Raw genomic sequence first — 27,656 nt, forward strand, 5'->3', positions numbered from 1 at the left:
TGAGATAATAATAATATGTGTTAAACAGGTGAAATAGGAACTGTGATTCAATAATAAATGTGAATGTGTGTACTAGGCTTCCCGATCGACTGTCAGTAACCTGGCCTGAAGGAGATGAATTATTACCAAATGAAGTCAAGCCCGCAGGGACTCCAATCGGTATGATATTAAAATGAAAATTCTTCAAAGTTTTGCCCACCCTGGTGTGGGCGCGTTATGCATGTTGTGTCTATAATTTTGAGTTTGATTACCTATTTGAAAGTCCCAAGATGCCTAAACCCCTTTTTCTTTCTCTGTCCTTTCAAACGTGTAAAAATACAGGTGCTTTAAGAATTGAAATACTGAATAAGAAAGGGGAAGCCATGCAAAAGCTCCCTGGTACAAGTCACGGCGGCTCAAAGAAACTTTTGGTTGAGCTCAAGGTCATTTTGCATTGTAAGTGTGCGGATTTGAACATTTTAACAGGCTTTTCTTTTCAAAGTTTGAGGGGGTGGGTTTCAAGTTGTTTCGGCTTAAGAAACGTATTATATTCGCCCCTAAGGATCTGAAAAATGTAGATGTCCATAGTATCCCTATTCCCACTTCCTGAGCTATAGGAAAAAAGTCCCTTTTTAGCTGTTCTTATGCACCCAGAATAGTTCATGTGGGTCCTTTAATAATCATTTAAACAGTGCATGCATTTTAAAAAAAATTGCCATACCTGTTCTCCGTTATTCCTCTAGACTGTGAACTCTTTGAGGGCAGGGAACATGTCTACCAATTCTTTTGTATTGTACTTTTCCAAGTGCTTAGTGCAGTGTTTTTATAAATACCACTGATTTGATTGAATGATTCTTCTCCCCCCCCCCCCCCCCCCCCCCCCGGCTTTGCAACTTTTCCTTCCTTCTTTTCTTCACATTTTGTGTCTTTGCCCTCTGCTTTCCGTAATTCATTCTCTTCTACTCTTTAGCCTAGCCTTTCCTTAATTTCTCTCCGGCTTTTTTACCTCTTTGCCTGGGTCCTCCCCATTTTATTCTTCCCCTCTTCCTCCCATCTGTGGTTGTTTCTGCTTGAGAAGGGCATCACTTGCTGTATTCAGGCATTGGGTGGAGCTCACCTCACAGTTAAGCATCTCTAAATCCTTAAAGGAGCTTTTCCTTCTGTTTACTGGGCTTTGTGGAAAGGGATAGTGTTTCAAATGGGAATACATTCTTCCCTACTCAGAGGGTATTATTAAAAAAAAAAAGAAACATAGGTGAAAAGGCTCTGAATTCTTAAGGCACTATAGAAACCATAATCATAACATTCTAAATTTAGAGGTCACAGTTTTTATGGAAAGTCTTGATAGAAAAAAATATATAATTTTTTCTGGAGCACTTCTCGATTTAAATGACCCAACTGTGTAAAATTTAATAAAACAGGAATAGTCTGTTATTTGGGAAATGCCGATGAAAAGAATAACTACTTCATTGCTGATGATGATGAGGTCAGAAATGTTGTAACTTTTAATCCTGTTTTGAAGAGTTAAAATAGTGATCAAGCGCTTAGTACAGTGCTGTGCACACAGTAAGCGCTCAATAAATACGATTGATTAATTGATCAAAAGATCAATCAGAGCTCTTGGAATTTTGGGTTTTCAGATTGAACGACCAACTGTCTAATTGTCTCCTCTCTTCTGTAATTTAGCGCCGAGTGGGAATAAAGAAATCATTTCACATATCAGTCAGCATGGGGGTAAATGGCCTTACTGGTTTAAAAAAATGGGTACGTATTTTATCAGGTGTTTTTTAAAGTAGTAATGCTTTGATGATTTCTTACTAATTTTTTTTTTTTTACTTGCTTATAGAAAACATTCAAAAACTGGGGAACTACACATTAAAATTGCAAGTGGTATTGAATGAAAGTAATGCAGACACTTACGCAGGAAGGCCGCTGCCCTCTAAAACATTAAAATTTTCTGTCAAAGGTAAGTGGAATACAGCACTGGGCAGGTGGGGCATCCTAGTCATCCGGTGCATGATCAGCCAGAAATTTAAAAATGAGATACCATACCATAAAATGTCTTAATTTTCTAGACTGCCATCTAGACTGTCATCTAGACTGTTTTCTAGACTAGGCATCCTAGTCATCCAGTGCCTGATCAGCCAGAAGTTTAAAAATGAGATACCAGACCATAAAATGTCTTAATTTTCTAGACTGTGAGCCCGGCTGTTGGGTAGGGACTGTCTCTATGTGTTGCCGACTTGTACTTCCCAAGCACTTAGTACAGTGCTCTGCACACAGTAAGCGCTCAATAAATATGATTGATTGATTGATTGATTCTAATGTGAGTTCAAAATGCTTATGTTGAGGCTTTGCAAATATTTCATGACATCAAACGTAAGCTCAGCCTATCTCTGTGACGCTTCCAGTACGGCGCTTGTTTGCTCTTGCGTTGTCGTAGCGCATGTGCAGTATGGACGGGGAATATGCCTGCTAATTCTGTTGTACGCTCCCAAATGCTTAGTACAGTGCTCTGCACATAGGAAGCGCTCAATAAATACCATTGATTGATAGTGTAGGTAGGCTGAGGACCCAGGGCACAGAATAATTTGGTACTTGGCAGTTTTATGGCTGACTCCATGCCGCTTTGACTCCCTCCTGTAACCCCCACCTCTCCTCTCTCTAGCGAACCAGCTATTTGGTTCACAAAATTAAACTCAGGTGAGCTTCACAAAGCTTATCTTCGCATCTGCCACCCACTCCCTCATCCATTTTTTCTTCCTTCCCAGCCATCTCTAGGGAGAAGATTTGCCTGCTTTCAAAATCTACCCTCTACCTGTGATTTTGTCTCCTCTCATATTCTAAAAACACTTGCTGCTACTCTTCCTCCCAACCACCGTCTTCAACTACTCACCTATCGATGGCTGTTTCCTCTCTGACTTCATGCCTGCTGCATCTCCCTATTCTGAAACAAAAAAAACCCAAACCTTCCCTCCAACCCATTGCACCATTCAGTAATCCTTCCATCATCCTCTTTCCAATCCCAACTCCTTGAACGGGGTGTAATTATTTGCTGTCTCTTCTTCCTCTTCTCCAATTCCCTTCTCAACCCTTTACACCCTGATTTCTGTTTCCTTCATTCCAGTGAGACTGTACTCTCCAGTATCACTGTGTCCTCCTCCTTGCCAAGTCTTATCAGTCAGTCATATTTATTGAGCACTGATCGTGTGCAGAGCACTGTACTAAGCACTTGGGAGAGTACAATATCATGGATTTAGCAGATACCTCCCTGCCCATAATGAGCTGACAGTCTAGAGGAGGAGACAGGCCTTAGTATGAATAAATAATAATAATAATGGCATTTATTAAGCGCTTACTATGTGCAAAGCACTGTTCTGTGCGCTGGGGAGGTTGTCAGGTGATCAGGTTGTCCCACATGGGGCTCACAGTCTTAATCCCATTTTCCAGATAAGGTAACTGAGGCACAGAGAAGTTAAGTGACTTGACCAGAGTCACACAGCTGGCAATTGGCAGAGCTGGGATTTGAACCCATGACCTTCTATTTCAAAGCCCTTGCTCTTTCCACTGAGCCACACTGATATATAGAATTTAAAGATATGTACCTAAATGCTGTGGAGTTGGGTGGGAGGAGAATCAAATGTCCAGAGGTCATAGATTGAAAGGCGTCATATGAACTCCTTTCCATCCTAATGCTCCTTGACCTCTTGGTTGCCTTTGACACTGGGCTATACTCTCTTTTGAAAGAGATTAGATTAGAGATTGGAGATTAGCAACTAAACGAATCTAATCTTGGTTTTATTGAATCAGTTCTCTCATTTCCCTTAATCTCTTGGCCACTTCTCAGTCTTTTGAACTGCTTCTTCCTCTAACTGGGTGTCCTTCAGACTTCTAGTACGGTTTCTATTTCTCCTCAGATTGCGCTTCTCTCTTGGGGAAACTCATCCTCTCCCATGGCTTTGGCCACCACCTCTAGGCAGACCACTCCCAAATCTATCCCCCGACCTCTCGTATATCTGCAGCAATGTTCTACTGGAACTTCAAACCAATATGTTTGACAGGACTCTTTTATCTTCTCTTCCAAATTCTTTCCTCCGCCAGACTTTGTTGTCACAGTGAACAACACTCCCACCCCCCACTATCTCTGAAACCTGTGACCTTGGCATTATCTTTGACTCCTTTCTGTCTTTGAGGGCCACATTTAATATGCAGCTTTATCCAATGGGTTTTTTCTCCAAAAGCATTTTCTGGAATCGCCTTTTCCTTTCCATCTCAATGGCCGCCGCCCTTGTCAAGTCACTCACAGTATCCTGGCTTGGCTACCGTATCCGCCTCCTTATATGTCTTTCATCCTCCAGCTTCTCCACTATCCAGCCCATATTTCACGCTGCTGCCTGGATCAGTTTTCCCCACATCTTCCCACGACTTGAAAACCCCCCAGGGGTTACCCATTTCTCTCCCCATCAGGCCGAAACAACTGGCTGGTGGCCTTGATGCCCACTTCCTCTTATCTGTTCCCTTCTCTCACTTCTCCCCCAGTTTTCTGAAACTTCATTTTCCCTCGTGTTCCCATACCTCCAAAAACCCTGGCCGTTACCCATTTATTTATCTCCTCGTCAAACCAAAACAATTGACAATCAGTTTTAAGATGCCCACTTCCTCTTATTTGTGCATTCCCTTCTCTCACTTTGTCTGCACTTGCATTTTTTGTTTCTCTCAAGCTCTCTCACCTTCTCACTGTGCCTCTTTCTCCCCTCTCTCTTGCCTCTGACCCCTTGCTCAAACCCTTCTTCATGCCTGGAGCTCTCTCCCCTTCCCGCTTCCAACTTGCCTGACCACACCTTTCTCCATTTCTAAGAGAGCCCACCTGCAGAAATCCTGTCCCAATGAACTTTTCTTTCATCTATTCATTCAATCATATTTATTTATTTATTTTACTTGTGCATATCTATTCTATTTATTTTATTTTGTCAGTATGTTTGGTTTTGTCTCCCCATTTTAGACTGTGAGCCCACTGTTGGGTAGGGACTGTCCCTATATGTTGCCAATTTGTACTTCCCAAGCGCTTAGTACAGTGCTGTGCACACAGTAAGCGCTCAATAAATACGATTGATGATGATGATTTATTAGAGAAGCAGCGTGGCTCAGTGGCAAGAGCACGGGCTTTAGAGTCAGAAGTCAAGGATTCAAATCCTGGCTCTGCCAATTTTTTTTAATGGCATTTATTAAGCGCTTACTATGTGCAAAGCACTGTTCTAAGCGCTGGGGAGGTTACAAGGTGATCAGGTTGTCCCACGGGGGGCTCACAGTCTTAATCCCCATTTTACAGATGAGGTAAACTGAGGCCCAGAGAAGTGAAGTGACTTGCCCAAAGTCACACAGCTGACAAGTGGCGGAGCCGGGAATCGAACCCATGACCTCTTACTCCGAAGCCCGGGCTCTTTCCACTGATAAAGTGTTGAAATGACCAAATTCTAATATAAAAATGGTATTTAAAACTATCTCTGTATATATTCTTATAGGCAAGTAACGGAGATAATTAGGAATAGGTTGTCCTGCATGGGGCTCGCAGTCTTAATCCCCGTTTTACAGATGAGGTAAACTGAGGCCCAGAGAAGTGAAGTGACTTGCCCAAAGTCACACAGCTGACAAGTGGCGGAGCCGGGATTTGAGCCCATGACCTCTGACTCCAAAGCCCGGGCTCTTTCCACTGAGCCACGCTGCTTCTCTAATTGTCAGTTGTGTGACTTGGGGCAAGTCACTTCTCTTCTCTCTGCCTGTTACCTTATCTGTAAAATGGGGATTAAAACCGTGAGCCCACCGTGGGACAACCTGATCACCCGGTAATCTCTCCAGCGCTTAGAACAGTGCTTTGCACATAGTAAGCGCTTAATAAATGCCATTATTATTATTATTATTATTACTACCACATGGGAGAGTACCATATGGTCATACTCTCCCAACCCCCTCTTCGTCATTCTGTGCCACCTTGGCACCTAGGCATTTACACTGTAGCACCTCTGTACTTAGATTTGCCTATTGTAATATTGGAACACTTACTTGTCTACATCCCTGTTTTCTGTTATTTTTTTCAGTAATTATTTTTTATCAGTCTCCCCCGCTAGATTATAAGGTAGAATCAGCATGGCGCAGTGGATAGAGCCTGGGACCGGAAGTCAGGTGGTCCTGAGTTCTAGTCCCACCGCCGCCACTTAATAATGTTGGTATTTGTTAAGTGCTTACTGTGCGCAAAGCACTGTTCTAAGCGCTGGGGGGAATACAAGGTGATCCGGTTGTCCCTCGTGGGGTTCAAAGTCTTAATCCCCATTTTACAGATGAGGTCACTGAGGCACAGAGAAGGTAAGCGGCTTGCTGAAGGTCACACAGCTGACAAGTGGCTGAGCCGGGATTCGAATCCATGACCTCTGACTCCCAATCCCGCGCTCTTTCCACTGAGTCATGCTGCTTCAAGAGATAATAATAATGGCATTTATTAAGCGGTTACTATGTGCAAAGCACTGTTCTAAGCGCTGGGGAGGTTACAGGGTGATCAGGTTGTCCCATGTGGGGCTCACAGTCTTAATCCCCATTTTACAGATGAGGGAACTAAGGCACAGACAAGTTGTAACTTGCCCAAAGTCACACAGCTGACAATTGGCGGAGCTGGGATTTGAACCCGTGACCTCTGACTCCAAAGCCACTTGAACCCACTTGTGTGCAGGGTGACCTTGGGCAAGTCACTCAGCTTCTCTGGGCCTCAGTTATTTCATCTGTAAAATGGAGGTCGAGGCTGTCAGCCCCATGTGGGGCAGGGACCGAGTCCAAGCCAATTTGCTTGTATGCACCCCAGCACTTAGTACAGTGCCTGGCACCTTGTAAGTGCGTAACAAATATCACTATTATTATAATTATCATTATTATAAGGTACACGAGGGGCAGGGATCCTAGAATTCTCTCTCAAATCTCCCAAGCCCTTAGTACAAGGGTTGGCCCAGAGGAGCTCAATAGGCCCTATTACCTCAGTTACCTCATCTGTAAAATGGGCATGAAGACTGTGAGCCCCCTCGAGGGACAACCTGATCATCTTGTAACCTCTCCAGCACTTAGAACAGTGCTTTGCAATCAATCGTATTTATTGAGCGCTTACTGTATGCAGAGCACTGTACTAAGCGCTTGGGAAGTACAAGCTGGCAACATATAGAGACAGTCCCTACCCAACAGTGGGCTCACAGTCTAAGTAGTAAGCGCTTAATAAATGTCATTATTATTATTATTATTATTATTTTTAATGATTGGGTTTATGGGGGAGCAGCAGAGAAGACTAAATGGGGAATAAAAAGGACAATGGCTGTTATCTATCTTTGATCCCTACTGAGTGCTCCGGGTAACTGGGAGAACCTCTGATATAACCTCTATTTTTATTTTTTTTGGAAGGGGTGATTGTGATCGGTCAATTAATGGTATTTAGTGAGCGATTTCTCTGTGCAGAGCCCTGTACTAAGGGCTTGGGAGAGTACAATACCAGAGTTGGTAGATGTGATTCCCACCCAAAAGGAGTTTAACACTCTACAGGGGGAGACCCATTAAAATGAATTAAGGATAGGAGAAAATAGTAGAGTATAAGAAGATATTCCGAAGTGCTGTGGGGCTGGGGGTGAGTATCAGGGTGCTTAAGGAATCCGCAGCCAAGTTCATAGTCGACGCAGAGGGGAGGGGCAGATAGGAGATGGTGAATAGGGATCAGATCCTTATGGCTTCTGCGTATCAGACAGATGACTGCTCTCGTCCACTTCATAGCCTTATTGAAGGTCTCTCTCCTTCAAGAAGCCTTCCTCTTCTCCCACTCCTTTCCTCCTTTCTGCATCACCCTGACTTGCTCCCTTCATTCATTCATTCAGCGCTTAGAACAGCACTTTGCACATAGTAAGCGCTTAACAAATGCCATCATTATTATCCTCCCTAGCCCCAGAGCACATACGGATATACCTGTCATTTATTTATTCCTATTAATGTCGGTCTCCCCCTCCATCATTATTATCCTCCCTAGCCCCAAAGCACATACGGATATACCTGTCATTTATTTATTTATTCCTATTAATGTCGGTCTCCCCCTCCATCATTATTATCCTCCCTAGCCCCAAAGCACATACGGATATACCTGTCATCTATTTATTTATTCCTATTAATGTCGGTCTCACCCTCTAGACTGTGAGCTCGTTGTGGGCAGGGATTGTGTCTGTTTGTTGTAATATTGTACTTTCCCAAGCAATTTATACAGTGCTTTGCGTACAGTAAGCACTCAGTAAATACGACTGAAGTGAATCGAATGGAATCAGACCCTGTGTGTGACATGCTTTTTAAATCCATTCATGCCATGGCCGCAATTCAATTTTGTTTTAAATGGAAATTCTTAGAAATTCATCCTGCTCATCAAGGTGGAGTTGCGGTCCATGAAATTTAAAAGTTGCAACTTTGTACTTGGCCAAAACACAATTGTACCAGGCATATGCAGCGTGCAGCGTGTACCAGAAGCAGCGTGGCTCAGTGGAAAGAGCCCGGGCTTTGGAGTCAGAGGTCACGGGTTCAAATCCCGGCTCCGCCAACTGTCAGCTGGGTGACTTTGGGCAAGTCACTTCACTTCTCTGAGCCTCAGTTCCCTCATCTGTAAAATGGGGATTAAGACTGTGAGACCCCCGTGGGACAATCTGATCACCTTGTAACCTTCCCAGCGCTTAGAACAGTGGTTTGCACATAGTAAGCGCTTAATAAATACCATCATCATCATATAGATGTCGGTCTGGAATTGAGAGGTTAAAAGTAACTTGGACAATCATCAGATTTCATTCCCTTCTTTGTAGAGAGGACTTCACCCAAACTCATTCTCAGAAGTGTTTATCCTTCATTCCAGATAAAGAGATTCCACAACATCAAATCAATTCTAGTTTTGATAGGGCTGTAATCAAAATATTTTCATCTATGTTTTATTTTTTTAAAGTGCACAATCAACATTGTTTTTCTTTTAAAGAGGGGAAACCAGAAAAATTTTCTGTGGGTCTTCTGGATCCTCCATTTCGTGTTGGAGTGCCATTCAACATTCCTTTGGACTTGCAGGATGAATTTGGTCATACGACTCAGCTGATGACTGAAATCAAGCCAATTCTTGAAGCAAGGTAATTAAAAATTGTTGTCTCCAACATCAGCATACATTTACTACCTTGTCATTGAGTATGTTGCCTTATGTTAGGTTTTATGTATTAACATGCAAGGTTTAAGATTTTGATATAACAGAAGATGTCACTATGACAAGTTTTGGAAGGAGAGACGGGGAGAGAGAGAGACACTCCTCGCATTATAGCTACTCTACCACATTAAAATATTGAAGTCTGAGGATATGGAGGTGTTCGAATTCCATTTCTGACTCCAAGATCAGAAAATAAAGTCGCAGCAGAGCCTCTTACTCTAATCAGAAAGCAAATTACTGGGGCTTCAGTGCACTATGTGAAATTGGGTCTCGTTTCTGACCCTGGAGTGAGATCTGAACCTACCTGGAGTTCACTATTCAGTCAAAACCTAGAGCCAAGCACCCTTTCCCAACTTGCAGGCCTAACCTGCTTCAATCCCGGGTTTTTCAGCTGAAGCCCCCAAAACTTTGAAAATTGGGCCTACCTGCTGCTATATTATGGATATGAGAAAGATCACTTAGAGGCCTTAAATTTCAGAAGTGTTCGTCATCTTTTCAGCAAAGTTCATGGCCGCGTTCGAGAAAGGCCATCCTAGTGAAACTGAACTGAAGGACTGTATACTTTGTGCTCTGGCACAAACCAGAACCCAGATGGTTGACTTCTAAATAAAGCATAATTCGAGGGATTTGTACTTACCTGCAGTATGTTAGAATAGGCACAGTTAACCAACTGTGTTATAATGGGACTTTGCCAATCTATCGTTCTCTTTCCATTCCTTTGTTTGAGAAATACGTCTCGGTGATAAATGGTTCTGCACTACAGAACGCTTCTGAAATTTAAGGCCTCTAAGTGATCTTTCTCAAATCCATAATATAGCAGCAGGTAGGCCCAATTTTCAAAGTTTTGGGGGCTTCAGATGACCCAAGATAAGTGGGAGGCAGTGGGAAGGACTAGACTGTAATTAGCTTGTGGAGAGGCAGGCAGCATGTCTACCAACTCTGTTATACTCTCCCAAGCACTTAGTACAGTGCTCTGCACACAATAAGCGCTCAAGTATGATTGATTTAGTCACCGTAGCTGGTGTACATGCTTTGAGCCAGTGGCAAGGGTCAAGTACTTTATGAACTTTCCACCCAGTTGTTTGCATATTGGCATTAATTGTGAATAATAATAATAATGGTATTTAAGCGCTTATTATGTACCAAACAGTGTACCAAGCACTGGGGTGGATACAAGCAAATTGGGTTGGACACAGTCCCTGTCCCACGCAGGGCTCGCAGTCTCAATCGCCGTTTGACAGATGAGGTAACCGAGGCCCAGAGAAGTGAAGTGACTTGCCCAGGGTCACACAGCAGACAAGTGGCAGAGCCGGGATTAGAACCAGTGACCTTCCGATTCCCAGGCCTAGGCTGTCCCACAGCAGACAAGTGGCAGAGCCAAAGTTATAGAACTCGGGTCCCTTGAACCCCAGGCCCTTATTCTTTCCACTAGGTCATACTGTTACTCATGACATCCTCAATTACGCAGCCACCTTGGGATTATCTATCACCATGATTGAGTCGCAGAAAATTCCCCCTTTTAAGCTTTGTGCCTTTTATTTAAATTGTCACTTTTGTAATTATCCGTTGTATTCCTGTAGACTTGTGGAGAGCAGGGAATGTGTCCGTTATATTGTTCTATGTTCTCTCCCAAGTGCTTAGTACAGTGTTCTGCCCACAGGAAGCGCCCAATAAAAACAGCTGATCACATCGTGTCCCTTGTAATCTTAAAATCCCCAGGGGAGCTGATGGAAGAATTGAGCTGATTGAGAAGCAGTGTGGTTAAGTGGATAGAGCAAAGGCCTGGGAAGTCAGAAGGCCCGGCTTCTAATCCCGGCTCTGCCGTTTGTCTGCCGGGTGACCTTGGGCAAGTCACGTTACTTCCCTGCACCTCAGTTTCACCTCACCTGTAAAACGGGGATTAAGACTGTGAGCCCCAACCGTGTACCTACCTACCCCAGCAATTAGTATAGTGCCTGGCACAGAGTAAGCGCTTAGCAGATACCTTTTAAAGCAGTCCTGCCGACTTTGGCCGTTGTTGCTGGCAACTCAGAGGTTCAGGTAGATGTTAATCCGTGTGCATTCCCTTCCCACTGCTAATGGACAGGTGGAAAGTTGAACCCTAAATTCTCGAGGAGTAAGGGACGCAGTTCAAGAAAATATCTATATGTTGCCAACTTGTACTTCCCAAGCGCTTAGTACAGTGCTCTGCACACAGTAAGCGCTCAATAAATACGATTGAATGAATGAGTGAATAAGATGTTTCCTAAAAAGGGAATAGAAAGAGTTTTGCCCCAAACTCATAGAGAGCTGCGTGGAAAGAGCATGGGCTTGAGAGTCAAGAGATCGTGGGTTCTAATCCCACCTCTGCCGCTTGTCAGCTGTGTGGCTTTGGGCAGGTCACTTCTCTTCTCCGGGCCTCAGTTACCCGATCTGCAAAGCGGGGATTAAGACTGTGAGCCCCACTTGGGACAACCTGATAAACTTGTATCTCCCCCCCCGCAGTGCTTAGAACAGTGCTTGGCACGTAATAAGTGCTTAACAAATACCATCTTTATTATTATTAAATTTATTAAATGTAAATTTATTATTTTTTTACATTTGTTGAGCCCTTTTTATATCAGTGGGTCCAATGGAAATGTTTTCCCCAATAAATTCTTTTTAATACAGTTGGGGACTTTGCATTTTAGCAATCTGAATGAAAACACGAACAAGCTGAAATTGCCTCACCTTTGCCAAAGAGCCAATACAAAGATATTCCTTAATGCTGCACAATTTATCACAGATTTTGATCATAGCTTAGTCATCATCCTGGGAGGTTACAGCCACGGTAGTCGTTACCCTTCTTGTATTCCTTTTCTAAGATCTGGGTGCGAGTAGGAGGAGTGATTGGTGTGGTCAGTGATTCATGGCTGTAATATAGGCAGTTCCCCCTTGTCTAATCCTCAGCGAAATGCTTCCAAGTCTTTCAGGATTTGACTCCCTTCAGCATTCAATCGATCAAGGGTATTTATTGAGCGTTTCCTGTATGCAGAGCACTGTATTAAGTGCTTGGGAGAGGACAGCACGGCAGAGTTGGGAGACACGTTCCCTGCCTGCAGCAAGCTAACGTGCTTGCAACACTCCATTTATTTATGAATATAAATAAATAAATTACGGCTATGTTCACAAGTACCGAAGTACTGTGGAGCTGGAGGAGGGGTGAAGGTAAGGTGCAAATTCAAGTGTAAGGGTGATACAGAAAGGAGTGGGAGAAGAAGAAATGATTACATCCCATCAGCATAGGGGCTAAATCCACAATTATGATCACCCCTCAAGATGGGGAGAAATGATGGTGTTGTAATTAAGCAGTTACTGAGCTCCCCAGTGGTATTGCTATGCAGAATAGAAAGACATTTCGTGAAAGTCCAATATTTTGTACTGTTTCTCTGTTGCATTTAGTCGCAGAATGAAGTGATGATAAAGCCTGGTAGCATAGCATTTCAGAAAACTCATACTATATGTTTTCATTTGTTTTTGTAGCGGTTTGTCATTGGAGTATGAAGAAATAAGTAAAGGACCAACTTGTATAATTAAGGGTGTTACAGCTAAGGGCCACGTAAACAATTACCAGGGCAAGGTAAGCAGGGTGCCGAAATGGGTCTTCATTCCATAGCTTTCGTTCATCTTTACTGAGCGCTTACTGTGTGCAAAGCACTGTACTAAGGAGCTCATATTGAAAATATTGAAAATAACGTGGTGTCTTCATGTAAGTGAAACGCAGTGAGAGATGAAAGCATCGTCTGTTGTGCTCTCAGCTGGCTCTTCCAATCTGTAGTTTTGCAAGTCAATCCTAGTTAAGCCTAAGTGAATGTAATCCATTCTCCTGTTTCCTCAGTCCTTCAGACAATTAATTGGGAAAGACGTTCAGACCTTCCCTTTTGTGGGATTTTACAGCCAAGGAACTTAACGGCTCCCTCCTCCAGGGACTGTGCACTCGTTAACACAATTAAATGAACCAGTGGGCCTGTTGTAAGTGACAGAACAAGTTCTGGCTGTTTTCACTGGGGAATATACCGTTCTCTAGACAAATCGAATTGGGAAAATGTCTGGAACTCACAGTCCAGAGTGGCAGAATGGATTGCTCATCACGACACAGTGTGAATGCTTTTCCTCAGCCATTTCCCTTTCTAAATCCTGTCCCGATCCATCATTTCCAATTTCACACTCTTCTATTACTCCAGCTTCACATCTGGTTTTCCCAAATCTATGCTCTAAGCTACAACTTTCCTTAGCAGCTTCCAAAGTCTACTCCCTTCCCATCCAGTGCTTTGATTTCACTTCTAAGGTAGACACATTTCAAACAGTCTTGAGGAAGAAGTTGTCAATAGGTGATTTATATGGGCATATCATTATCTAGATTTAACATAAAAATGTGTAGTTCGAGGTGACTGTGTACAACAACGAGAGCATTTGTCTTGACGATAATGGTTTAGGAATTCCAGTTGCAGGTTAATGTATTATGTTGTCAGTTTTTCCATCAGGGTGTAAGAAACCCATGGCTCTGCAACTTGAATTCATAGATAAATTAGTCCCTTGGTGATTCGGCAAGTTCACACCATTTTTTAAAGTTATTTCAGTAAGTATGTGCTTTCTTAGTACAGAATGTTTAATATAAACCAGGGGAAAAAGCAATTTATTTTAAACATATGTACCAGGGAACAAGTAAAATTCCGGGAGGAGGAAATTTTTCCTAATCAAAATTTTCTATGAAATAAATGTTCTCCCTCACTGCAAAGCAGCTTCAAAAAATTGCTTAATTTTCTTTCTAAATTCTCTTTATCTTTTAAAATGGCTGGGGAAAATCACTAGTTATTACCATCTCCTGAGTAAGTTTCTTGCTATGCTTTCAAATCCCCTTATTAATTTTACTACCTGCTGATAGATATCAATATCATAGTTCTGCATACTTTGCGCTAAGCACTGTACTAGATAAAACCCAGTTAAAATACACTTTAGTGCCCCAGATGGGGCTCACAAGCCATGTAACAGTGAAAAAACATACTTCTTGAACAAAGATGGATTTAATTGGCACCATTTGAATAATGGTTTTTGAATTTGTAGAAGAATGTTTACTAGGAAGAAATAATTCGACTCCCACTTTTTGTTCCAAGTGTTTCAAAGAGGCATAAATTGAGCATTTTCAGTGAATTCTAGATTAATCAGTCAATCAGTGATATGGATTGAGTGCTTTCTGTGTACAGAGCACTGTATTAAGCGCTTGGGAGAGAACAGTCGCACAGAGTTGGTAGATGTGTTCCCTGCCCACAGTGAGCTGTAATGGGACAAAAATGAAATTCCAAAATAAGATTAATTTTTGAGTTTGTTGTTACTTTGTTGACTCAGTTTAATATTTCAAATATTCTTTTCAACAGAATTTTAACCTGAAGGTTATTCTACCAGGTTTAAAAGAAGACTCTCAGATTTTGAAAATTCGATTGCTGCCTGGTAAATACTTTTTTAAGAAACATTCCTCATGGTATGCTTTGAAATGTGCCAACAGGTTTAATATATAATGTTCGTCCTCTAGTGAGAGAGAATTCTGAAACGTGCGCTTGGTTCCAAGCCATCAGTGGTATTTGTTGAGTGGTATTATATTTTATATAATGTTATATAAAATATGGTATGCAGAACACTGAGCTAAGCCCTCAGGAGAGTACAATGCAACGGAATTGATAGACAACGCTCCCTGCCCAGAAAGAGCTTCCAGTCTGATGATGAGGATAATTGTACTTCCCAAGCGCTTAGTACAGTGCTCTGCACATAGTAAGCGCTCAATAAATACATTTGATGATGATGATGATGATGATGATGATAATTATGGTATTTGTTAATAATAATAATAATAATAATGGCATTTATTAAGCTCTATGTGCAAAGCAGTGTTCTAAGTGCTGGGGAGGTTACAAGGTGATCAGGTTGGCCCACGGGGGGGCTCACAGTCTTCATCCCCATTTTACAGATGAGGGAACTGAGGCCCAGAGAAGTGAAGTGACTTGCCCAAAGTCACACAGCTGACAATTGGCGGAGCCGGGATTTGAACCCACGACCTCTGGCTCCAAAGCTCGGGCTCTTTCCACTGAGCCACGCTGCTTCTAAGCGCTAGGGTAGATACAAGCAAGTTGGGTTGGACTCAGTCCCTAACCCACAGTCTCCAACCCCATTTTACAGATGAGGTAACTGAGGCCCAGAGAAGTGAAGTGACTTGCTCAAGGTCACACAGCAGACAAGTGGCAGAGCGGGGATTAGAATTTGTGACCTTCTAACTCCCGGGCCCCTGCTGTATCCACTACACCATGCTGCTTCAGTCTAGAGGGGGAGGCATATATTAAGTGCTGTGGGGAGAAGCAGCGTGGCTCAGTGGAAAGAGCCCGGGCTTGGGAGCCAGAGGTCGTGGGTTCTAATCCCGGCTCTGCCACTTGTCAGCTGTGTGACTTTGGGCAGCGATTAAGACTGTGAGCCCCACGTGGGACAACCTGATCACCTTGTAACCTCCCCGGCGCTTAGAACAGTGTTTTGCACATAGTAAGCGCTTAATAAATGCTATTATTATTATTCTCTGTGCCTCAGTTCCCTCATCTGTAAAATGGGGATGAGGACTGTGAGCCCCCCGTGGGACAACCTGATCACCTTGTAACCTCCCCAGCGCTTAGAACAGTGCTTTGCACATAGTAAGCGCTTAATAAATGCCATTATTATTATTATTATTATTATTCTCTGTGCCTCAGTTCCCTCATCTGTAAAATGGGGCTGAAGACTTTGAGCCCCCCATGGGACAACCTGATCACCTTGTAACCTCCCCAGCGCTTAGAACAGTGCTTTGCACATAGTAAGCGCTTAATAAATGCTATTATTATTATGATGATGATGAGGGTGGAGTGAATACCAAGTGCCTGAAGTTTACGCATCCAAGTGCATAGATGACGCAGAAGGGAGAGGTAGTTGGGGAATGGTTATTGTTCAAAATATATTCAATATAAAATGGGTGAATGCTTGCAGTATTCATACTTATTGTTCAAAATGTTTAATGTAAAAGGGGTGAATCCCCGCAGTGTTCATATTGTTCAGAATGTATTTAAATGTAAAATAGAGTAAAGCAGAGCAATAGAACAGACACATTCCCTGCTCACAACGAGCTTTCAGTCTTTAAAATCGATGAATTACGGCTACGTACACAAGGGCTGGGGCTTGGAGGTGGAGGGGGTGAATAAAGGGAGCAAATGGGGACAACGCAAAAGGGAAGCAGCGTGGCAGAGTGGATAGTGCGAGGGCCTGTGAGTCATGGGTTCTAATCCTGGTTCTGCCACTTGTCTGCTGTGTGACCTTGGGCAAGTCACTTCATCATCATCATCATCAATCATATTTATTGAGCGCTTACTGTATGCAGAGCACTGTACTAAGCGCTTGGGAAGTACAAGTTGGCAACATATAGAGACAGTCCCTACCCAACAGAGGGCTCACAGTCTAAAAGGGGGAGACAGACAACAAAACCAAACATACTAACAAAATAAAAGAAATAGAATAGATATGTACAAGTAAAATAGAATAATAAATAGAGTAATAAATATGTACAAACATATATATACAGGTGCTGGAGGTAAGATGGGGGGGATGGAGAGGGGGACGAGGGGAAGAGGAAGGAAGGGGCTCAGTCTGGGAAGGCCTCCTGGAGGAGGTGAGCTCTCAGTAGGGCCTTGAAGGGAAGTAGGGCCTTCTCTTCTCTGGGCCTCTGTTACCTCATCTGGGAAATGGGGATCGCAACTGGGAGCCCCAGGTGGAACAGGGACTGTGTCCATCCCTGTTGGCTCGTCTCTTTCAGCATGGGACGTCGTGTATGGCAGAGGAAAACGAAGGCGCTGTGATGAACAATTACTAGGTTCCTACAAGTAGCGTTCATTCATGTTTAAAACTTGTGCCCCTGGTGAAGATATTCAAATTAAGACCGTTAGTGAGCTTAGGCTGAGCGAGACAGAAGTAACCAGATTTTCAAAGAGATTTTCAACCACTGGCAGAAAATGGTGGCACCTTGCATAGAGACTTCAAATGCACTAAATTTTATGTGGCGATTAAATTTCAGAGCAAATCAGGGAATGGCCAGTTTTGCTTATTTCAAGTTTGGTACAACTTGGAGATGTTCACTAGAAGGACTGTTTAAGGCCAAAGGGAAAATTTGAGTTCAGTTCTTACCGAAAATGATAAAACAGAAAAATGAAAGTTTCAGTCAGTCAGTGGTATTTATCAAGCGCCTGGTGCAGAGCACTGTACTAAAATGTTTGGGACAGAACAGTGCAGTTGGTAGACACAATCCCTGCTCTCAAGTAGCTTGCAGTCCGGTGGGGGAGACAGACGTGGCTCAGTGGGAAAAGCCCGGGCTTTGGAGTCACAGGTCATGGGTTCAAACCCCGGTTCCGCCAATTGTCAGCTGTGTGACTTTGGGCAAGTCACCTAACTTCTCTGTGCCTCAGTTCCCTCATCTATAAAATGGGGATAATAATAATGGCATTTATTAAGCGCTTACTATGTGCAAAGCACTGTTCTAAGCGCTGGGGAGGTTACAAAGTGATCAGGTTGTCCCACGGGGGGCTCACAGTCTTAATCCCCATTTTACAGATGATGTAACAGAGGCCCAAAGGAGTTAAGTGACTTACCCAAAATCACACAGCTGACAACTGGCAGAGCTGGGATGAAGACTGTGAGCCCCCCGAGGGACAACCTGATCACCTTGTAACCTCCCCAGCGCTTAGAACAGTGCTTTGCACATAGTAAGCGCTTAATAAATGCCATTATTATTATTATTAATAAAATAAATTACAGCTGAGTATAAGGATATGTATATATATACAAATACCATCATTATTATTATTATATTTGCTGTTGGGATGGGTGGGGAGTACCTAAGTGTTGAAAGGGTGGAACCCATGGCGTAATGGATTGAGCACTGTCCTGGGAGTCAGGAGGTCATGGGTTCTAATCCTGCCTCCACCACCAGTCTGCTGGGCAAGTCACTTCACTTCCAAGTGCCTCAGTTACCTCATCTGTAAAACGGGGAGTGAGAGTGTGAACCCCACATGGGACAGGGACTGGGTCCAACTTGATTTGCTTGTGTCCACCCCAGTGCTTAGTATAGTGCCTGGCACCAAGTAAGCACTTAACAGACACCATCATCATTATTATTAGAATACATGGGAGAGGCAGGAGTGAAGGAAAATAGAAGAGGGGTGAGATATGATTTCAGTAAGGCTTTGGATTTGGGGAGAGTGCTTTCAATGATGAAATGTTTTAAAATCTAAATCAATCAGTGGCATGTATCGAGTGTTTACTGTGTGCAGAACACTGTACCCAGACTGAGCCCCTTCCTTCCTCTCCCCCTCGTCCCCCCCTCCATCCCCCCCATCTTACCTCCTTCCCTTCCCCACAGTACCTGTATATATGGATATATGTTTGTACATATTTATTACTCTATTTATTTATTTTACTTGTACATATCTATTCTATTTTATTTTGTAGTATGTTTGGTTTTGTCTCCCCCTTTTAGACTGTGAGCCCACTGTTGGGTAGGGACTGTCTCTGTATGTTGCCAATTTGTACTTCCCAAGCACTTAGTACAGTGCTCTGCACACAGAAAGCGCTCAATAAATACGATTAATTATGATGATGATGACGACGTACTAAGTGCTTGGGGAGTTGCTTGAGAAGCAGCATTCTGTAGTGGCTAAAGCACGGGCCTGGTAGAAGGTCATGGGTTCTAATCCCTGCTCTGCCACTTGCCTGCTGTGTGACCCTGGGCCAGTCACTTCACTTTTTGTGCCTCAATTCCCTCATAATAATAATAATAATGGCGTGTATTAAGCGCTTACTATGTGCCAAGCACTGTTCTAAGCGCTGGGGAGGTTACAAGGTAATCAGGTTGTCCCACGTGGGGCTCACAGTCTTCATCCCCATTTTACAGATGAGGCAACTGAGGCACAGAGAAGTGAAGTGACTTGCCCAGAGTCACACAGCTGACAATTGTTAGAGCCGGGATTTGAACCCATGACCTCTGACTCCAAAGCCCGGGCTCTTTTCCATTGAGCCACGCTGCTTCTCTCTGTCAAATGGGGATTAAGACTTTGAGCCCCACGTGGGACGGGGCTGCATCCCACCCGATTTACCCCAGCACTCTGTACAGTGCCTGGCACATAGTAAGCACCTAACAAATTCCATAATTATTCTTATTATTACAATACAACAGAGTTGGTAGATGCTAGACTGTGAGCCCGCTGTTGGGTAGGGACCGTCTCTATATGTTGCCAACGTATACTTCCCAAGCACTTAGTACAGTGTTCTGCACACAGTAAGCACTCAATAAATACGATCGAATGAATGAGTGAATGCTACTGGTACTCACAAGGAGCTTGTAGTCTTCGGGGGAGACGTACATTACAGTCTATTAGGGACAGGGGAAATAATAGTAAAGTTTGGCTATCATTCATTCATTGTCATATTTATTGAGCACTTATTGTGTGCAGAGCACTTGTACTAGGCTCTTGGAAAGTACAAGTTGGCAACTTACAGAGATGGTCCCTACCCAACAATGGGCTCACAGTCTAGAAGGGGGAGACAGACAACAAAACAAAACATGTGGACCAGTGTCAAGTCATCAGAATAAGTAGAAGTAAAGCTAGATGCAAATCATTAACAAAATAAATAGAATAGTAAATATGTACAAGTAAAGTAAATAAAGTAATAAATCTGTACAAACATATATACAGGTGCTGTGGGGAGGGGAAGGAGGTAGCGCGGGGAGGAGGAGAGGAAAAAGGGGGGCTCAGTCTTAAGATGGTAGAATAATTTTGCACAGTGCAGTTTTTTGTAGTGTTTGACCATGTGTCCTGTAATTCCTGTACTAATGTGTCACGCGTACACTTTTATCCTGGAGATAGCCTTGAAGTTGAATAAATGCGTAAGTTTTATAAATTTCAGCTCGATGAAAGTAGGAATTGAACCTTGGGTTTTTCAGTTTCCCTTTTTTGGTGGCATTCATTTTACCAGGGCCTCCTCGTCAGTTGAAAGTGAAACCCGAATCGGACATTTTAGTCATTGAAAATGGAACAGCCTTTCCATTCCAGGTGGAAGTGTTAGATGAAGTTGGGAATATCACAGCCCAGCCCAAGTTGCTTGTACACTGTAAGGTAAGTTGCCCCTTGTGAGAAACGAATTATCGTCTTGCTCTCTTGTGCTCTGAGGGGCCCCAGACCACTTAGGGGTGACTGGTAGTTTAGTTGGCAGGAGAGAGAAGAACCCCTAGAGTGGACAGAGAGTCATGAAACAATGAGCAAGCGCTTAGTACAGTGCTCTGCACACAGTAAAGTGCTCAATAAATATGAATGCATGAATAAATGAGCAGGAGGTTTTCCTATAATAATAATAATGGTACTTGTTAAGCGCTTACTATGTGCCAAGCATTGTTCTAAGCAGCATGGCGTAGTGGAGCACAGGCCTAGGAGTCAGAAGGTCATGGGTTCTAATTCCGGCTCCTCCATTTCATTCATTCAATTGTATTGAGCTCTTACTGTGCGCAGGGCACTGCACTAAGCACTTGGAAAGTACAATTCAGCAACAGAGACAATCCCTGCCCAACATCATCATCATCAATCGTATTTATTGAGCGCTTACTGTGTGCAGAGCACTGTACTAAGCGCTTAATGGGCTTGCAGTCTCCTTACAGGCTTACAGTCTCCTCGGGCAGGTCATTTCACTTCTCTGGGCCTCAGTGACCTTATCTGTAAAATGGGGATGGAGACTGACCACGTGGGACAGGGCCTGTGTCCAACCGGATTTGCTTGTCTCCAGCCCAGCACTTAGCGCAGTGCCTGACACATAGTAAGCACTTAACAAATACCATGATTATTATTATTTTTATTATCGTCAACACCAACCATAATCACTTGACTAACCTCTGGCCCCACTCCAGCTATACACCCCCATCTTGGACTCCCCTTCTGACCTTCCCCTCGATAATGTGCTCACAGCAAGCGCTCAATAAATACCATTGACGGATAGAAGATATGATTGATGGATTCCCACTACTCGATGCAGAAATATGTGCCTTCAACTCTGACCCTTTCTACCAAATTCAGTTCTTTTCTCCCCCATCCCTCTTAACACTCTTCCAACAGCCCTCCATCACCCCCCCCCACAGTCTGCTGTTTCTGTTTGTGCAGCAGAAGGCCGCCAGCAGTTAAACTAGCCCCCTGTATCCCACTGTAAATCAAATCATAGTTCTCTTCTGCTCATGAATTCACGACAGAACACAGGCTGGGAGTCAGAAGGTCATGGGTTCTAATCCCAACTCCTTCACGTGGATGCTGTGTGACCTTGGGCAAGTCACTGCACTTCTCTGTGCCTCAGTTGCCTCATCTGTAAATTGGGGATGGAGACTGTGAGCCCCACTTGGGACTCACACGATTTGCTTATATCCACCGCAGCTCTTTGTACAGTGCCTGACACATAGTAAGCACTTAACAAGTACCACAGTTGTTATTATTATCATTATTATTTTTATTGTTATTCAATTCTCCCCTTCATTAACTCCCCTGCCCTTAATCCCGGCTAATTGTTCCAAACTTCCACATCCCCCCCGAAGCCCCCAATTATGGCACTTGTGAAGCGCTTCCTATGAGCCAAGCACCGCTCTAAGCGCTTGGGTTGGATACATGTTAACATGTTATTCAGGGTGGACACAGTCCCTGTCCCATGTGGTGCTCACACTCTTATTCCCACTTTCCAGATGAGGGAACTGAGGACCAGAGAAGTGAAATGAATTGCCCAAGGACAGGTGGCAGAGCCAGGATTAGAACCCAACTCCTTCTGACTTTCAGGCCAGTGCTCTATCCCACTGACCCACCCTGCTTCCGATGTCCCCAGTGCCCACAATTCCTACCTCTAAATGTCCAGTGACCTCACCAACTGTCCTGATAGTATCGGTCGGTTGTATTTATTGAGCGCTTACTGGATGCGGAGCAGTGTACTAAGCACGTGGGAGAGCACAGTGTAACAGAGTGGGTAAGACATGTTCCCTGGCCTGGAAGAGCTTACAATCTAAAGGGGGAGACAGCCATGAAAATAAATGACATATGCGGGCATAAATGCTGTGGGGCTGAAGCTGGGGTCAGTAAAGGGGGCAAATCCAAGTGCAAGGACAACGCAGACGGGAGAAAATAGAAACCATCAGGGGACGAGAGAAGAGAAAATTAGGACTTAGTCGGGGAAGGCCTCTTGGAGAAGAAGGGTTTGAAGGTGGGGAGAGTAATCATTTGTTAGGAAGAGGGAGGGTGTTCCAGGTAGGACACGGGCGAGAGGTCAGCGGCCAACCATCAGGGAACGAGAGAAGAGAAAATAGGGACTTAGTCGGGGAAGACCTCTTGGAGAAGAAGGGTTTGAAGGTGGGGAGAGTAATCATTTGTTAGGAAGAGGGAGGGTTTTCCAGGTAGGGCACGGGTGAGAGGTCAACGGCCAACCATCAGGGAACGAGAGAAGAGAAAATAAGGACTTAGTCGGGGAAGGCCTCTTGGAGAAGAAGATTTTGAAGGTGGGGAGAGTAATCATTTGTTAGACAGGAAGAGGGAGGGTTTTCCAGGTAGGACACGGGCGAGAGGTCAGCGGCCAACCATCAGGGAACGAGAGAAGAGAAAATAAGGACTTAGTCGGGGAAGGCCTCTTGGAGAAGAATGGTTTGAAGGTGGGGAGAGTAATCATTTGTTAGGAAGAGGGAGGGTTTTCCAGGTAGGACATGGGCGAGAGGTCAGCAGCCAACCATCAGGGAACGAGAGAAGAGAAAATAAGGACTTAGTCGGGGAAGGCTTCTTGGAGAAGAAGGGTTTGAAGGTGGGGAGAGTAATCATTTGTTAGGAAGAGGGAGGGTTTTCCAGGTAGGACATGGGCAAGAGGTCAGCCGCCAGGTGGAGAGGCTCGAGGTTCTGTGAGTAGGTTGGCATTTGAGGAGCGAAAGCACGTTGGGTTGGAGTGGGAAATCAGGGAGGTGAGGTAGGAGGGGGCCGGGGGAGTGAGTGCCTCAAAGCCGACAAAAAAGAGTTTCTGTCTGGGGTGGAGGTGGTTGGGCAACCGCTTGGAGGTTCTTGAGGAGTGTGGAGACGTGGGACTGAACGGTTTTGTAGAAGAATGACCCAGCTAGCAGAGTGAAATTCAGAAGACTGTCTGTTATTTTTTTCCCTAGTTCCTAGGTGCTCCAAACCTTCCAGTATACACCGTGGATTGCAGCAACGCTGGGACCAGTATTTTAACTGGGCCTGTAGTCCAAGTACAGAACATAAAGAAAGATCAGACACTTAAAGCAAAGATCGAAATACCTGTAAGTGGTTTTGTGTGTGGTGTTTTTTTAGTTGGTTCGATTTACATCGATATCTGTAATGAAAGGATGGGTCATGAAATTGCTTTGTAACATTTTACAGCAGTGAGTTCTTTGGGCTTTTCAACAGGGAAAACACGTAAAAAGGGAAGATGTTTTCACACTTTGAATGTCGGATGTGTCTCCGAAACTGTTAATTCAAAATGCCTCCCTGAAACTCGGCCACTTTTGCAACAATCACCTTTCCGTAGCTGCTTGTAAACTGAACTGGCAGTAAACTGAACGAAAGCTTCCCGGCTCTTCCCCGGCCCTTTTTAAACCCATTTTTAACCTGGTTTCTTGCCAAGTCATTCCAGTTTATGTTTTTGCTTATACCTAGAGTTGTAAAGAGGTAACAGCCGTGGAGAAGACTTTCAAATTGCTTCCCAGCAGCCACGTTGCCAGATTGCAAATCTTCAGTGTGGAAGGACAAAAGGCGATTCAAATTAAACATCAAGACGAGATCAACTGGATCGCGGGCGACGTCATGCATAATCTCATTTTTCAGATGTATGATGAAGGGGAGAGGGAAATCATCATAACGGCAGCTCTGGCAGAGAAAATCAAAGTACGTTATTGAAAACAAACTCCCCCCCCCAACTTCAATCAGTGGTATTTATTGAGAGCCTACTTGGTGTGGAGCACCATACTAAGTGCTTGGGCGAGTACAGTGCACTAGAACTGGTAGACACGTTCCCAAGGATTTCTTGTTCTAAGATCATATCTCTCTTTGTGTCTTAATTTGTCATAATCTAATTAATTAATTGTCTTAATCTAATTCCTATTTGAAAAACAAATTGACTCGAGAAAAATATCAATGAGTTAGAATCATCGTCCTCATACAGTAATTAAGAGGACATTAGTTTTTGGCCTGTTAATGTCGAAAGCTTGGATGATTAAATTTTGCAGAAATTCCAAGAATTTGCACAGAGTGGACTTCTCTGGTATTATAAATAAAAATAATAATAATGGCATTTATTAAGCGCTTACTGTGTGCAAAGCACTGTTCTAAGTGCTGGGGTGGTTACGGGATGATCAGGTTGTCCCGCAGGGGGCTCACAGTCTTAATCCCCATCATCATCATCATCATCAATCGTATTTATTGAGCGCTTACTGTGTGCAGAGCACTGTACTAAGCGCTTGGGAAGTACAAATTGGCAACGTATAGAGACAGTCCCTACCCAACAGTGGGCTCACAGTCTAAAAGGGGGAGAGATTTTACAGATGAGGGAACTGAGGCAGAGAGAAGTGAAATGACTTGCCCAAAGTCACAAAGTTGGCAGAGGCAGGATTCGAACCCATGACCTCGGACTCCAAAGCCCATGCTCTTTCCACTGAGCCACGCTGCTTCTCATTGAGATTTATAATCCAGCCCATTGGCACCAAAGGACTCCCAAAGGAAAGTCATTGTTATTATTTATAATAGTAATAATAATGATGGCATTTTTTAAGCGCTTACTATGTGCCAGTCACTGCTCTGGGGTAGATACAAGCAAATTGGGTTGGGCACAGTCCTTGTCCCACATGGGGCTCACTGTTTCAATCCCCATTTTCCAGATGAGGGAACTGAGGCCCAGAGAAGTGAATTGACTTGCCCGGTAAGCTCTGGGGTAGATACAAGCAAATTGGGTTGGACACAGTCCCTGTCCCACATGGGGCTCACAGTTTCAATCCCCATTTTCCAGATGAGGGAACTGAGGCCCAGAGAAGTGAAGTGACTTGCCCAAGGTCACACAGCAGACAAGTGGCGGAGCCAGGATTAGAACCTTGTTGAAGTGGTTGATCAAATGGGTTTGCATATGCCTTGTCAGCTTTTTGAGAAGATCATTCTCATAGTACAGGGATTACATATCATCCTTTGTGTTTAAAAATGGGTGTAGCTGTTGAAGTATTTGTAATTGTGTGTTTTGGGGTGTCCTTATACTCCGCTGTTTCTCCTATCTGTAACTTATTTAAATACGTGTCTTACCCACTAAATTGTATTCTTCTTTTTTATTTGCTAATAATAACAACAGTAAGGGTATTTTTTAAGGGCTTACTAGGTGCCAGGCACTGTACTAAGCACTGAGGTGCTGCTTCTCTTTATTTGTTTATTTGTTTATTAATCTATCTATTTATTTATTTATTTATTTTATTTGTACATATCTATTCTATTTTATTTTGTTAGTATGTTTGGTTTTGTTCTCTGTCTCCCCCTTTTAGACTGTGAGCCCACTGTTGGGTAGGGACTGTCTCTATATGTTGCCAACTTGTACTTCCCAAGCGCTTAGTACAGTGCTCTGCACATAGTAAGCGCTCAATAAATATGATTGATGATGATGATGATGATGATTTGTTAAGTGCTTACTGTATTCCAGGCACAGTACTGAGCGCTGGGGAAGATATAAGTTTATCAGGTTAGACATAGTCTCTGTCCCCTACCGCCTAAATTACTACATCAGCCTCCTTGCTGACCTCCCAGCCTCCTGTCTCTCCCCATCATCATCATCATCATCATCATCAATCGTATTTATTGAGCGCTTACTATGTGCAGAGCACTGGACTAAGCGCTTGGGAAGTACAAATTGCAACATATAGAGACAGTCCCTACCCAACAGTGGGATCACAGTCTAAAAGGGGGAGACAGAGAACAAAACCAAGCATACTAACAAAATAAAATAAATAGAATAGATATGTACAAATAAAATAAATAATTTTTATCCCCACCGCAGTCCTTACTAAACTCCGCTGCCCAGATCATCTTTTAGAACAGTGCTTTGCACATAGTAAGCGCTTAACAAATATCATCATTATTATCATCTTTCTACAGAAACGTTCAGGACATGTCCCCCACCCCCACCTTCAAAAATCTCCAGCGGTCGCCCATTCACCTCCGCATCAAATAAAAACTCCTCACCATTAACTTTAAAGCAGCCCACCACCCTGTCCCCTCCTTCCTCACCTCGCTTCCCTCCTTCTACGTCCCGGCCCACACACAGAGGCACAGAGAAGTGAAGTGACTGGCCCAAGGTCACACAGCAAGCAATTGGCAGAGCCGGGATTAGTAAATACCATTATTGCTGCTGTTGCTACTTCAGGTGGGCCTGGTTGCTTACAAGGCCTGTAAACAGTTGTAAAGTCTTCAAAAATTCCTTCCAGGTAACGGGAGATGGGTGGGTGCGACCCACAGTGGACTTATTGATTTATTTTACTTGTACATATCTATTCTATTTATTTTATTTTGTTAGTATGTTTGGTTTTGTTCTCTGTCTCCCCCTTTTAGACTGTGAGCCCACTGTTGGGTAGGGACTGTCTCTATATGTTGCCAATTTGTACTTCCCAAGCGCTTAGTACAGTGCTCTGCACATAGTAAGCGCTCAATAAATACGATTGATTGATTGATTGACTTGTAACTTGACGTATACGCTGCTGAAAATGAAACCAGATTTCTCCCCAGAAGAATTTTGACTTGGTGGTATCTTCAGCGGTGCTGTACCTCCTCCCCTTAAGGATGCAGTACTGTTAGAATTTGGTGTATGCTTTTGCGTCCTCAGATGTGCATTTCATACATATATATATGTATATTTTTCTCATCAGGTTAACTGGACACCGAAAATTAACAAAGAGCACTTGCTTCAGGGTTTGTTACCAGACGTGAAAGTGCCGACGTCTGTGAAAGATGTGCGGTATTGCCAGATATCATTCCAGGATGATCACGTCTCTCTGGAGAGCGCATTTACAGTAAGGTCTGTGTTTTATTTTTTTTCCCTCCTTTTTAAGAGTTTTCAAAGTGTGTATAATAGGTTTTTGATAAATACTCTTCTCCAAAAAAGGTATGTAGTGAAATCTCACTAATTTGGAGTAAAATAGTGTAGTCTGTTAGCTCGTTTTAGGCAGGGAATGTGGCTCCCCACCCTCTTCTATTGCACTCTCCCAAACACTTAGTACAGTGCTCTGCACACAGTAAGAGTTCAATAAATGATTGATTCATTCAGTCGTATTTATTGAGCGCTTACTGTGTGCAGAGCACTGTACTGAGCACTTGGGAAGTAC

General features: G+C 43.5%; 1 protein-coding gene across 1 annotated transcript in view; it reads left to right on the forward strand.

Annotated features, from left to right (window-relative positions):
- SMCHD1 (structural maintenance of chromosomes flexible hinge domain containing 1) overlaps nt 1–27,656 on the forward strand; it is a gene marked incomplete at its 5' end in the record, with an annotated part of 180,781 nt that overhangs the window by 76,557 nt on the left and 76,568 nt on the right. The window contains 11 exons of the mRNA XM_038747255.1: nt 77–159; nt 322–435; nt 1,666–1,743; nt 1,826–1,945; nt 9,005–9,149; nt 12,722–12,818; nt 14,614–14,686; nt 20,270–20,409; nt 23,454–23,588; nt 23,965–24,192; nt 27,201–27,349. Coding sequence (XP_038603183.1) covers nt 77–159; nt 322–435; nt 1,666–1,743; nt 1,826–1,945; nt 9,005–9,149; nt 12,722–12,818; nt 14,614–14,686; nt 20,270–20,409; nt 23,454–23,588; nt 23,965–24,192; nt 27,201–27,349 — 1,362 coding nt within the window. The remainder of the gene's footprint in view (nt 1–76; nt 160–321; nt 436–1,665; nt 1,744–1,825; nt 1,946–9,004; nt 9,150–12,721; nt 12,819–14,613; nt 14,687–20,269; nt 20,410–23,453; nt 23,589–23,964; nt 24,193–27,200; nt 27,350–27,656) is intronic.

This window comes from Tachyglossus aculeatus, chromosome 5 (assembly GCF_015852505.1).
Source record: "Tachyglossus aculeatus isolate mTacAcu1 chromosome 5, mTacAcu1.pri, whole genome shotgun sequence".
Lineage (NCBI taxonomy): Eukaryota > Metazoa > Chordata > Mammalia > Monotremata > Tachyglossidae > Tachyglossus > Tachyglossus aculeatus.